General features: G+C 37.1%; 1 protein-coding gene across 1 annotated transcript; it reads right to left on the bottom strand.

Annotated features, from left to right (window-relative positions):
* Positions 1 to 1,550: 1,550 nt before the first annotated feature.
* On the bottom strand, positions 1,551 to 13,462 carry LOC117293488 (E3 ubiquitin-protein ligase TRIM56-like). The gene is made up of 5 exons (XM_033775835.1): positions 12,158 to 13,462; positions 10,962 to 11,320; positions 3,672 to 3,779; positions 2,648 to 2,710; positions 1,551 to 1,694 (listed from the first exon to the last, which is right to left on the bottom strand). Exons 1-5 carry the CDS (start codon positions 13,413 to 13,415, stop codon positions 1,551 to 1,553), a joined length of 1,932 nt encoding a protein of 643 aa, XP_033631726.1. The 5' UTR covers positions 13,416 to 13,462.
* Positions 13,463 to 13,983: the final 521 nt, after the last annotated feature.

Genomic DNA, 13,983 nt, shown 5'->3' with positions numbered 1-13,983 from the left:
ACATCGAAAAGGGATGGCACATCATTGGTTATTGGTGTAATTGATGTTTTAAAACTTATATTAATTCAAATTGTTTTTTTTAATATAATATATTTTAACCCCAAAAAACCGATGTGTGTTAGCACAGGCAAGACACTTGTAAGACACTGCTTAAGAATTTAAAAGGTTGTGGGATCGATTCCTACGCAAGTAATATGCCTGTTATTTTCTTCTTACAGAGCTTCGGGTAAGCACAGGGCTTATCATACTTGCTGCATAAATATATAGGATTCAACCTGCCTCTAGCTATCTCAGTGCTCTTATCTCAGTGGTCTAGTTGGTAAGACACTGCTTTAGATTTGAAAAGGTTCTGGGTTCTAATCCCACCCAAGTAATATGCCTGTGATTTTTTCACAGAACTCAGGAAAGCATATACAATGCCAACACACATCGGTGTACATGTATATGGGTGAATTAAAACAAACATTATGTTATAGTATGTTAAGAATTCTCAAAATATAGGCCTTAATCAGTCAACACCAAGACTAGGGTTAAATTTTAGATGGGTATAAAGGGGTGCACAATGCCCTGGTTTGGGAATGGAACATCACATAAGATCAGCAAATTTGCTAGTTAAGGATATCTATAAATATTACAGCATTGTGCTACAGACCTGTATGCTTTGTTTTGGAAAGGGCAAGGGGCACTAAGGCATTTTCTCCTTGGTAGAGGGCACCCTACAAGGAAATTTGTACTGGAGCATTTCAAGGGCACCAAGACAATGACCAGGGGCATGGAGGCAATCGCCTTTGTTGTCTCCCTGAAGTAGCAGGCCTGATGCTATCAATGCAAAACAAACTTGATCATCAGCTGTCTTAAATTTACATCTATTTGTCAATCAACTTTATTCTAATGACCAATCACTGCTTTTATAATATCATTTTGTCCTTTATAAAGTCAACTGTGGATCGATGGGTGTTTGAATTTGAACAATCTACAAATTTTCTCTTTGACCCAATTCCCCCGATTGTGCCTTTTTTGTAGTCAATGTTCCTGTTTGTTACACAATACACTGTGCACTTTAGGCAATGAGGCCTTTACAGTCTTACCATAACTTGTATGTCCAATTTGATTCCCAAAAGCTAGGGTGAGTGCTGCAGACAGTAGCTGCATGTGGTGTACATGGGATCAACACTCAAAACTTAATACTCAACACTCAATACTCATTATTAAATACTCACTGCTTCACTGCTACTGTAATATCAGAGGTGTCTGCATCATCAACTTTGGTTGAGATAGTTAGGATCCTGTTGCTGCAGTGGCCTTCTCAGCTACAGTAGTTTTCTGAGCAATGGCTGAGGAGTACTTTGGGGGTCCATGGTACGCCTTCACTGCTACTGTAATATCAGAGGTGTCTGCATCATTGACCTCAGTTGAGATTGTTGAGATTTCAAATCCAATTCCAGCAGCACAAACTCAGTTATTGGTTGATGGATGAATAGCTTCAACCACATTCCAGTTAGAGACTCAAACCCTGGTGCTCTCCTCTCACTTAAACTGCAGCAATAATCTCAGCCATCTCGTTGGACGTCTGGCCGGAGTTGCAACCAATGAGTACCCCTGGCACCACAGTCCACAGCCTGCTTGGTTCCCTGATGACCATACTTAGTGTGGTGATTTATCTCATTCTTGATACTATCAGTTTCTCTGTCAACCTGTGAAAATAGAGAAGCATTTATATTAATATTAATATTAAAGTCTTACATAGCGCACGTATCTACCAACAAGGCGCTTGTTATATACGTTTTAAGAGAAAGATAGGTTTTGAAGTTATGAATTCTGAGACCCAATTATGTAGCACATTATAAGGGTTTACAAGGTGCTGCACGGCATACAGCAGCCACAGCCATGAACACCGGGGTGAACCCTGTCTCTTTTTGACAAGTGCACTGAGTTCTTTTACTTGATGTTAAACAACACACTAAACCAATGGCATGACCTCCCATCTGAAGGACGAAGCAATGGTTTAATGACTTGCTTGAGGACACTAGTGTTACGACAGGGACTCGAACCCACACTCTGTTGATCAGAAACAACAGAGTTTGAATTCGGTGCTCTTAAACCTTCGGCCATGACACCTCCATGGACTAAAAGCTAGCTCAAAAATTAAAAATTTCAAAAGATTCAACTTTGTACCTTAATAGAAAAGACGATAGTTTTAATTTAAAAGTTTTGTGTATTCATTCTTGTTGTGATAAGAAAACAAGTATGACATTAAGTAGGATTTGCAAATTTGCATAGTGGAAACACAATATAGTGAATGGTTTGCAGTAATACCATGTAATGATAATATCTAAATTAACAAACTGGTCAAAACTTTGAGTTGAAACCACAGGTTCTTTTCAGAACCACCCCAACTTATTTAAAGATTATCATTACATGGTGTTATTGCAAACCTTTACTATCTCAGTATGACATTGCAACTGTCACAAGATCGTACCGCATTATATGACCTTGTCTCAACGATGCAATAAATTCATAGTTATTGTGTATTCTTTTCTACAGAAATGAACTTTGTTTTCCACAAAATGAGCAATAATTTTGGATGTATTTACCTCATCAATTGTGCGATGCAGCTTTGTCTCCACAACACCAAATTGTTATATACTTCATCATCAGTCCGGTAGTTCACATCCTTCTTCTTGCTGATGGTATGATGCATTGACATTAACTGTTGGGGGTCAAGAAGTTTGGGAATGAGGTTAGACTAGAAGACTAGAATGATAAGTTGGTTCAATATAGTTTGACAACAAGAATCAAAAACAGGGACAGATTGTGATACAAGCGTGAACAGCGAAGAACAAAAGAGGTCCACATAATGTATAGCATTGCAGCTACACGGACTTTCAAATGTCAACACAGTCATTTTTACAATGTTGAAGAATATGATTTTTCTTAAATTAGAACAAAGCGACATCCAATGAGTGTGTGCACCATAAAGTTAAGACCAAATGCCACCTTTTGTTACATAAATAATTATCATTATCCACAGTTAACCAATACGATTCAAACTTGCTTCTTGTCACTGGGTGAGCTCATTGGCCTAGCAATTAAGATCTACTATAGAATGAGGAAGGAGGACTACCATCTCAACTGCCTCAGTATTTCAATATGATTCAAACTTGCTCCTTGTCACAGGTTGAGCTCATTGGCCTAGCTGTTAAGATCTACTCTAGAATGAGGAAGTTGGACTACCATCTCAACTGCCTCCGTATTTCAATATGATTCAAACTTGCTCCTTGTCACAGGGTGAGCTCATTGGCCTAGCAGTTAAGATCTACTCTAGAATGAGGAAGGTGGACTACCATCTCAACTGCCTCAGTATTTCGATATGATTCAAACTTGCTCCTTGTCACAGGGTGAGTTCATTGGCTTAGCAGTTAATATCTACTCTAGTATGAGGAAGGTGGACTACCATCTCAACTGCCTCACTATTTTAATATGATTTAAACTTGCTTCTTGTCACTGGGTGAGCTGATTGGCCTAGCAGTTAAGATCTAGCAGTTAAGATCTATGCTTAAAGAATATTAGTAAGCAACACTCTCAGCAGCAGAATGTTATTTGACAGTGGATTTTTCTGCACTCCTATTTATGACTCTAAGACACACCACATGGTTCCTCTCATCTCATACCTGATTACTTTGGTTTAGTTCATGCTCCAGCAGTGACATCATCTGCTTCAGCTTTAGACTCCCACACTCCTCATCCTCAAGACACTGAACTAGACTTGAGTTCTCCCTCTGTAAAGAACAAAGATGAGAAAGAGGGTAGATGATGAGAAAGTGAAATCCAGTAGAATTCCAACCATTGATGATCCTTACACCATGTTCAGAATCTCATTCATGAGGACCATCTTCTGTCTGAGGTTTATTTGACTCTCCACAGGACTCTGAAAGCAGTGAGTATACAGCCCATATCACACATCAATGAGAGGGTCAAACTTAAATAAAATTATTTATTATCCCAGCCAGGCTATCATGGGCAGTGCTGTATTGATACTTCTCATCACTAACCCTAGGAAGGGATGAGCTTAAAACATCGCTGATTGGCTACATTTGAATTGGTTCAAATTTCAAATTTTAGTTCGATCTGATAAATAGTTTTTGCACTACGGCACATTTGATTTCGGTCAAAATGCGCACACCATCGCTGATATTCGGTTAACACTTGGTCAAATTGGTTAAATTGGCACCACTAGAAAGAAAATTGCATAAACTTTCCAAATCTGCCATTACTTTCTCTGTGTAGAAAATATCTAAAGTCATAATTTCCAATGGTGTTTGTACTTTTCAACAAGACAACAAATATAAGTAGGTAACTATTCTGATTTGAAAACTTGATTTGTTTTATTTCAGAAAAGATTTGAGCTTCTTCAAGATCCATTAAAGCCATTGGACCCTTTCGGTACAGAAAAAAAAAAACAGTTCACAGATTTACAAATAATTTACAGGGTTTACAGAACGTAATGGTGAAAGACTTCTCTTGAAATATTATTCCATGAAATGCTTTACTTTTTTAGAAAACATTAAAACAATATCAATTCTCGTTAGCGAGAATTACGGATTTATTTTAAACACATGTCATGACACAGCGAACACCATCGCTGATAACGCGAAACGCGCGAAAACAAGAGTGGGTTTTCCCGTTATTTTCTCCCAACTCCGATGACCGGTTGAACCTAAATTTTCACAGGTTTGTTATTTTATCTATAGGTTGTGATACACGCAGTGTGGGACTTGGACAATACTGTTTACCGAAAGTGTATAATGGCTTTAAGTAACTTCAATTATTCCTAAAAAAAATTAAGTTCAGGAAATATCTCTCAGCTCAGAGCAGTTTGTACGAGACAGTCAAAGTGTTTGAGGGAGAGAGAAAATGGAATAAATCTTCACTTGACAGAAACAATAATAGAGTAAGAATCATCTCCAGATTTATTGACAATGTCAAAAGTTGAATATACTTTGCTTTAGAGATAGAGTAGCATTAATCCAAGCAACTTGTCATGAGCAATAATCCACTGCAGTGTCTTAATATACAGATCAAACTTACTCAAACAAACTCAAACTAAACTACTTTTTGTATGCACTATCAACAGCGTTAACCAGTCTTGATTATCAAGTAAAATGTACTCCCAATATGGGTCAAAAAGCAAACTCATACAGTAAGTCTTAAAGGCAGTGGACACTATTGGTAATTACTCAAAATAATTATTAGCATAAAACCTTTCTTTGTGACAAGTAATGGGGAGAGATTGATGATATAAAACAAAGTGAGAAATGGCTCCCTCTGAAGTGCCATAGTTTTTTGAGAAAGACCAATTTTCCACGAATTTGATTTCGAGACCTCAAGTTTAGAACTTGAGGTCTCAAAATCAACCATCTAAACGCACACAACTTCGCGTGACTAGGTTTTTTTTTTTTTTCATTGTTATCTCACAACTTCTATGACCGATTGAGCTCAAATTTTCACAGGTTAGTTATTTTCTGCATATGTTGAGATACACCAACTGTGAAGGCTAGTCTTTGACAATTACCAATAGTGTCCACTGCCTTTCAAATCATTTTTGATCATAAAACATACCTGTCTCTTAAAGGGAAGATACACGTTTGGTAATTACTCAAAACAAATATTAACTTAAAAACTGACTTGGTAACGTGCATTGGAGAGCAGTTGATAGTATAAAACATTGTGGAAAACGACTCCCTCTGAGGTAACGTAGTTTTTGAGAAAGAGGTACTTTCTCACTTAAAAAATAAAAGACTTCTAGCTAAAAGTCTTTTATTCCTGTCTGAAAGCACACAAATTTGTCTAACAGGGGTGTTTTTTGTTTCATAATTTTCTCGCAACTTCGATGACCGATTGAGCCCAAATTTTCAGAGGCTTGTTATTTTATGCCTATGTTGGGATACACCAAGTGAGAAGACTGGTCTTTGACAATAACCAAACGTGTACCTTCCCTTTAACATAAAATCAAATCCAGATAATTGGAAGTATCAGCAATACAACTACTTCTAATAGCTTTATAACACAATAGCTTTATAACACAATCTTGATTATACATTGAAACTAAAGTTAACTTCAAACTTTTCTATAATGAAAATCATGAATTATGTAGCACCTTATAAAGGATTACAAGGTGCTACGGTGCATAAAAGCAGCCACAGTCAGGAACACCGGGGTACACCCCTTCTCGTTTTGATAAGTGCACTGGGTTCTTTTACATGCGAACACAACACATGGGACCAACGGCTTTACGTCCCATCCGAAAAATGAAGCAATGGTTAAGTGTCTTGGTTAAGGGCACAAGTGTCACGACTGGGGGATTCGAACCCACACTCTGCTGATCAGAAACACCAGAGTTTGAATTCTTTGCTCTTAACCACTTGGCCAAGACACTTCTACAGAAAACATACTTGATTATACAATGAAACTAAAGTTACCCCTTTATTTTAGGTAAATACCAAACTCCTATAATTGATGTATAAAGTGTTTGTATTTTATATGACTTGATTATAATGTACACCTGTTCCTTAAAGGCACTGGACACGTTTTGTAAAATGTTAAAGACCAGTATTCTCACTTGGTGTATCCCAACACATGCATAACATAACAGACCTGTGGAAATTTGGGCTTAACTGGTCATCGAATTTGCAAGAGAATAAAGAAAGAAAATGCACCCTTGTTGCAACACTTTGCATACTTTCAGATGCGTAAAAAAATGCTTTAGACCTGAAGTAGTTCAGTATTTTAGAGAGAAAAAATACCTCTTTCTCTAAAACCTTGTTACTTCAGAGGGATCTGTTACCCACAAGGTTTTGTACAATCAACAGCTCTCCATTGCTCGTTACCAAGTAAGTTTTTATGCCAACAATTCTTTTGAGTAATTGCTAAAAGTGTCCAGTGCAATTAACATAAAAGCAAATCAAGATAGTTGGAACTTGGAAGTAATAAAATTGCTTCCACTATTAACTACAGAAAACTATCTTGATTATACAATGAAACTAAAGTAAACTCCTTTCATAGGTTAACATCAAACTCATATGCATGTATGATGTATGTAGTATTTATTTTTATATGACTTGATCATAATGTACACATGTTTCTTAAGATCAAAGCAATAATAGTTAATTGGAAGAATCATTAATAATAATAATATCAAAGTCTTATATAGCGCACAAATCTACCAAACAAGGTACTCAAGGCGCTGAGTTTATACAAACTTTCAGAAAGATAGGTTGTAACAGTGATGAATTCTGAGAACCAACTAGTTAGCACCTTATAAGGGTCTATACGAGGTACTACGGCAGCCACAACCAGGAACACCGGGGCGAACCCCTTCTCTTTTTGATTAGTGCACTGGGTTCTTTTGCATGCATTACACAACACATGGGACCAATGACTTTTACGTCCCATCCGAAGGACGAAGCAATGGTTAAAGGAACACGTTGCCTTGGATCGGTCAAGTTGGTCTTTGAAAAGCGTTTGTAACCGTTTGTTATAAAATGCATATGGTCAGAAAGATGATTTAAAAGTAGAATACAATGATCCACACAAATTTGCCTCAAAATTGCGTGGTTTTCCTGTTACTTTGCGAACTAACACGGTCGGCCAATTATGGGAGTCAAAAATTTGACTCCCATCATGCCCATAAATGGCCGACGTTGTTAGTCGACAAGGTAAATGGAAAACCACGCAATTTCGAGTGATACTTGTGTGGATCATTATATTCTACTATTAAATTATCTTTCTAATCATATGCATTTTATAAAAAAAACGGTTACAAATGCTTTTCAAAGACCAACTCGACCGATCCAAGGCAACGTGTTCCTTTAATTGTCTTGCTTAAGGTCACAGGTGTCGCGGCTGGGGATTCGAAACCACACTCTGCTGGTCAGAAACACCAGAGTCTGAATTCGGTGCTCTTAACCGCTCGGCAGTTAAGTTCAATTGTCAAATGAAGATATAGGAATACAACAATTTACATTTTTAGTAATTACCAATAGTGTCCAGTACATAAAAACATATAAACACAGATCAAACCTAGTTTGAAACATTAACTAAACTACTGTTTTAGAACTAACTACAGATAAACAATCTTAGTCCAGTAAAATTAACTCCCAATAAATGTCAAACAGAAAAACATTATATTTATCTTTAAATCACTTTACACATGTTCCTTAACATCAAAGCAAATTCAGAAAGTTTAACACATCAGTCCAAACTTCTTTTTACTAACTACAGAAAAAAAATCTTGATTATAGAAAATAGACTGAACTTCCTTCATTGGTTAATACCAAACAAATGTTTATATTGATATGATTTGATCATAATGTACACTTGTTTCTTAACATCAAAGCAATCACAGTCAATTGGAAGAATCATTTATAATAACAAGTTCAATTGTCAAATGAAGATATAGGAATACAACAATCTACATAGACCATTATAAAGTTATGTCATCAGAAGTTTCAATCAATTCTGTGATCAATGGTGTTTATTGATTCAGAGTCAAATATTTCTAGTTCAACTTTTTCCACACCATTAATTGTGTCTACAAGAGCAAACCTACTTCACAGTTGCCATGTACTCTAAAATCTCCTAACTCAGAACTGACCCTGACTCTAGATCCAATTAGACCTGACCAATGTTTGGATCAATCTGAGTCACATTCAGGGTCATCCAGGAGTATTAAGATTGCTTAGTATAAAGCCATCCAGCTTACCAGGCAAGTTGGAGGAACTCCATGATTACTCATCCTCACTCTAGATCCAATTATACCTGACCCATGTTTGGATCAATCTGACCCACATTCAGGGTCATCCAGGAGTATCTAGAGTGCTTAGTATGAAGCCATCCAGCTAAGCAGGCAAGTCGGGGAACTCTATATTTACTCATCCTGACTCTAGATTCAATTAGACCTGTCCCATGTTTGGATCAATCTGACCCACATTCAGGGTCATCCAGGAGTATCTAGAGTGCTTAGTATAAAGCCATCCAGCTTAGCAGGCAAGTTGGGGAACTCTATATTTACTCATCCTGACTCTAGATTCAATTAGACCTGTCCCATGTTTGGATCAATCTGACCCACATTCAGGGTCATCCAGGAGTATTAAGAGTGCTTAGTATAAAGCCATCCAGCTTACCAGGGAAGTTGGAGGAACTCTATAATTTACTCATCCTGACTCTAGATCCAATTAGACCTGACTCATGTTTGGATCAATCTGACCCACATTCAGGGTCATCCAGGAGTATTTAGAGTGCTTAGTATAAAGCCATCCAGCTTAGCAAGCAAGTTGGGGGAACTCCGTATTTACTCATTCTCAGATTGTAGTGTCAGTAAGTTGGTCAACAACTACATACAAGTAGGATTTCAAACTTTGTATATCAGAGCAACAATCAAGTTCAGTTTAATGAACTTAAAATATCTGTCTAGTCATAAATTACACAAGAGCCGACTAGCAACAGGTTAGAAACAATGTAAAATGTGTTTTCAGTTGATGTCTGTTGCAAAGTCTTTCTGGTAATTGTTTAAAAATTGGTATCAGAGTTGACCTTTCAATGCTCCTCATTATTTTGGCTGATCTGCAATTTGTTTGCTTACTATTATATTCACCAACAAATACTACAAACGTATTACATTAGAATACAATACAATTAGGCCATAGAGCATTATAAGAACATAACAATAAACAAAGTAAACCATTGTTCCTTTGCAAGTCAACCATGATGTTTATAAAATGAATTCTGCTCAACTAACACAGCATGTTATATTTCTGATTACAAATCAATGAAGTAGACTTTGTCAATCTTGAATAGACAATTTCTACCGTCACAATTGTATGATCCCTGTGTGGAACATTTTGTTGGAATTTTTAATACATAATAACGAAATCATATAAAATCCTGAAGTTCAGATTGGTTAGACAGTAGAGAAAGATAATGGATAACAAGGTAAAACAGTTGTTCTTTTACAAATCAACGTTGATAGTATGAAAACAAATTCTACTCAACTAACAGAGATGTTATTTTCTGATTACAAGTCATTAAAGTATACATGGTCAATCTTGAATGGGACAGGAACAACAATAAAGGGAGCACTCTTCTACCGTTACATTAACACTTTTTCAGAGTAGTTGTAAATCTTTTCAGAACCTCAAACAACCCATAAATGTTGGAATGGACATGCAGGCTTATACTGAACAGTGTTGAATTACTCTCCAATATCATAAAAAAATGGCAGGGCAAAGGCTGGTAACATTTCTCATGGAAGAACCTGAGGGTGGTTTAGGGAGAAAAAAACTGTAACTGAATCAACTAAAATTCTTCCCAGTGAAAGCCTGCATGTCCATTCACATGTCAAAACATTTGTTGGTGTTTTAAGAAAAGTTAATTCAACACTACTAAGAGTTCACTATGTTAAGGTTTGAATTAAACAATTGTGGATGTTTAACTGATATTATTGATCAATTAAACTAAATGTGAGTTTCCAATTTAAACTGATAAGATGTTTGTTTGATTAAAGAATGAATAACACACTACTTTTTTAATTCTTGATTGATTTTTATTGAGCTGTATGGACACTCTGTGGTCATTACATGTCAATGTACATGTTGTACTTGTAGCATTTATTTCTCTTACCAGTATCATCATAATCAGATAACATTACACCTTGTTATAAATCTTCACTGATTCCGTAGTCTGCCACTGCAAGCTGCTGACCATCTGATGTCAATGAGATTCCACGTGGGTAGTACAGACCCTTAGCAATACAGCTGAGAAATCTACCCTGAGTGTCATACTGATGAATATGACCAGTGTTGTAATCCTCATTTTGCACTGCAATGTAGATAGCTGAGCTGTCACAGCATACACCTGTGCAGTATTTCAACTGGTTGACTATTGATCTTTGGATTGATGCTAACAAGTGTACCACCATCAACTCCAACAATGTCTACTTGTTGTTGAGTGCCCCCACTGACTACAACTCTGTCCTTGCTGTCAATGGCCAAGTAGTAAGGTTTAGTCTGAACTGTAACAGTGTCTATCAGTGAACCATCACTGGATCTGTGTTTAGTTATAACTGACCTCCCAACATCCCCGACCATGATTGTATCCTTTATGACTGCTACACTGAAGAGGCCTACTGATGTCTTGCCCACTTCACTATGAGGCACTGTGTGGAATTCAAACATCTTGTTGCCATTCCTATTGTACATCTTGACAGAGTTGGTCTGATCTACAATCACTAACTGATTCTTGAATGCAGCAACAGACACTGGACCTGAAAAACAAATTAATAAATGGAGAGGAGTAAATACAATGACAATTAATTTGGAAATTACTTTCAATCTGTTTAATTTGATGATTGTGAAAAATGCAAAAGATATGTTTGCTTTATTAAATTTTGTCCTATATTAGAAAAGTCAGTATTACTTTGCTAATAACTCACAAAGCACATACGTGCAACTTTGAAATACAGTAGGACAATAAACAGTAATCTGTTCATACTAGCAAGGTGACTACTATCAAGAGAACTTTGGTTAACTCCTTTTTAATTGCATTACTTGTTGTTATTTATCCTTTCATTTAGAAATAGAAACTTCTTTATTGATGGTGTTGAATAGAAGAATGTAAATATTCAGAATGACAGTAGATAGAGTGGATTCAGTGATCATGTAGAAAGTATGTATAACAACAGCACTAGAGCCTGCAAGGTCATTTAATCAATCTCAATTATGATCTGATTTAAAATAAAATAAATTAACCAAGGCAACACCTGGAGGAGTGAACAAATTTCCTGAGATATTACAATTGTTTGAATACAAAATAAAAAACAAACAATTAAAACCTATGTGGGGGACAAATGCCAGCATGACAATGACCAAAGGGGCCTTGCAACCAAACAGGTCTCTCACGGCAGGTTTTAATGATTGATCTGAGTTGATAAGTTTGTTTAAACTTTCTCAGATTTGACTGCAGTTTTGGAAGAGTAATGACTTAATTTCACGAAATACTGTTCTACTGACAACTACACAACTGCAGTTTTTAAAACTGTTTGAACTGAGAGTTATAGCATTAATACACCTCTAACTAAAGACTTAAATTGTAAAGGACTTACGTTGTGGTAGGTCGATAGTTTTCTTCTGGTGTCCCGTAGTGTCGTAGATTACCACTCTTCTATTCTCGTAATTTGCCACTGCCATCTCATCCCCAGGTAAAGAGGCGTCAATATCCATAGCCCCACCGATTCCTTCATCATACTCCAAACAAAGCTCCCACCTTGGCTCCTTCATAATCAGATTACCCAGGGAGATGTCACAAACCCCTGGAGTGAATCTCAGATAGGAAAGGGTCGGATCCATCTTGGGTTGATTTTGATCTCTGAGTCCCTTCAAGTCCTGACTGATAGTAGAATAGACTGCAAGGAAGTCAGGAGCTAATGAATTCTTGCTGACATCTTTGGCGCTCTGCAATGATTGCTGTATTTGGTGCAAGTTTACCCTCACTGCTTGCTCAAATTCCTCCAATTTCCTGCTGCGATCTTTAAGGGTGGTTTGTATTTCATCCATGATGCGTCTTTCTTGAGCTGTTACCTCAGCCCTGATCTCATCCGCTCTGTTCTTCAAGTCTGCCATGGTTCTCTTAGCTGCAATATTTAGGTTGTCTTTCATTGTTGAGGCAGTTGCTTGAGATTGTTTAAGCTTCTTCATGGTTTCTTCAATGGGAGTAAAGAGTTGAGCCAAGGATTGTTTGTATGTGGATGAGGCTTGGTTGCAGTCAATATACTCATGTTGTGGATTACGGTGATCTATTACAGTGCAATCTCTACAAATCATCACATCACAAGTTGTACAGTAGAACCTCATCACTTCACCTTCATGAGTTTGGCATTCTGGATGGCGTTTTGGTTTTCTTTCTTTGCTTGCAATCTTCCCATCACTAATGTCTTTCAAAGTGTTTACTGTGTGGCTTTTCTGGTGCACTTTGTAGCAGTTTGCACAAAATATCGCAGGGCAGTCAAAACAGAAATGAGTTGCCTCATTTTTGTCCTTACATAGTTTACAAACCCAATGGTTGTCTTCAGATAAGCTGACCAGCTTCAGTTGATCTGCAAGACCAGTTATGTTGAAGTTAGTCTTGAGAGCTTGAACATCTTTCTGATGAAGTTGTGTCTTTTTTCGACACACGGGACAAATAAGCATCGTAGCATCTTTGTAGTTGGTAGACTGGTATTTCTGCAAACAGGTTTTACAGAAGCTGTGCAGACAATCAAGGGCTCTGGGATCAGTATATTGCTCATAGCAAATACCACACTCCAGATGATTCTGGACAATTTTCTGAAGAGCTGAAACCTTCGGTGGGTTTGACGAAGCCATTTTATCTGAAAACAGGGACAAAGGAGCAAAACATTACTTTTAAATAAGATTAAGCATTCAGTTTATTAGAACCCCTTTCAGTACACGTCTGTAAACTTATAGATCATGGCATCAATACAAATAAAACACTTGTACTCAGCAGTTTGAATTTCTAAAGAAAAGTACTTCACCATTCACCAATGTGTGATAAGCGCTGTATACTCAGTGCTTTCCACTGAGTGATGCAGAAACAAATCCCAAGTATGGATTCAAACCCATGACCCATAGCATCCTAGAGCTGATAACTAAACTACTAGCCCACTGAGCGACCCAGCACAGAGTGATGAGAATCCTGTAATTAATAAGGGAATAAAAGGGTAGCGACGAGTTCTTCAACGGCTGTTTAAAGCCGGCAGTCGTATGATGGGCCTTTATCGCATGGCAACAACCCTGCAAGGTTTTAAATGGACGTTTAAGAACGAGTCACTATTATTTTTTTCCCATTCATAAATGCCCTTTTGTTAAAAAAAACATTTCAAAAATACAATTATAGACATTTTAATAATTGAAAATCCCCCCCCACCACAGA

The sequence above is a fragment of the Asterias rubens genome, chromosome 8 (assembly GCF_902459465.1).
Source record: "Asterias rubens chromosome 8, eAstRub1.3, whole genome shotgun sequence".
In the NCBI taxonomy this organism is placed as follows: Eukaryota; Metazoa; Echinodermata; class Asteroidea; order Forcipulatida; family Asteriidae; genus Asterias; species Asterias rubens.
The sequence above is the reverse complement of the archived record's forward strand: the minus strand, read 5'-3'. Positions and strand labels throughout refer to the sequence as shown.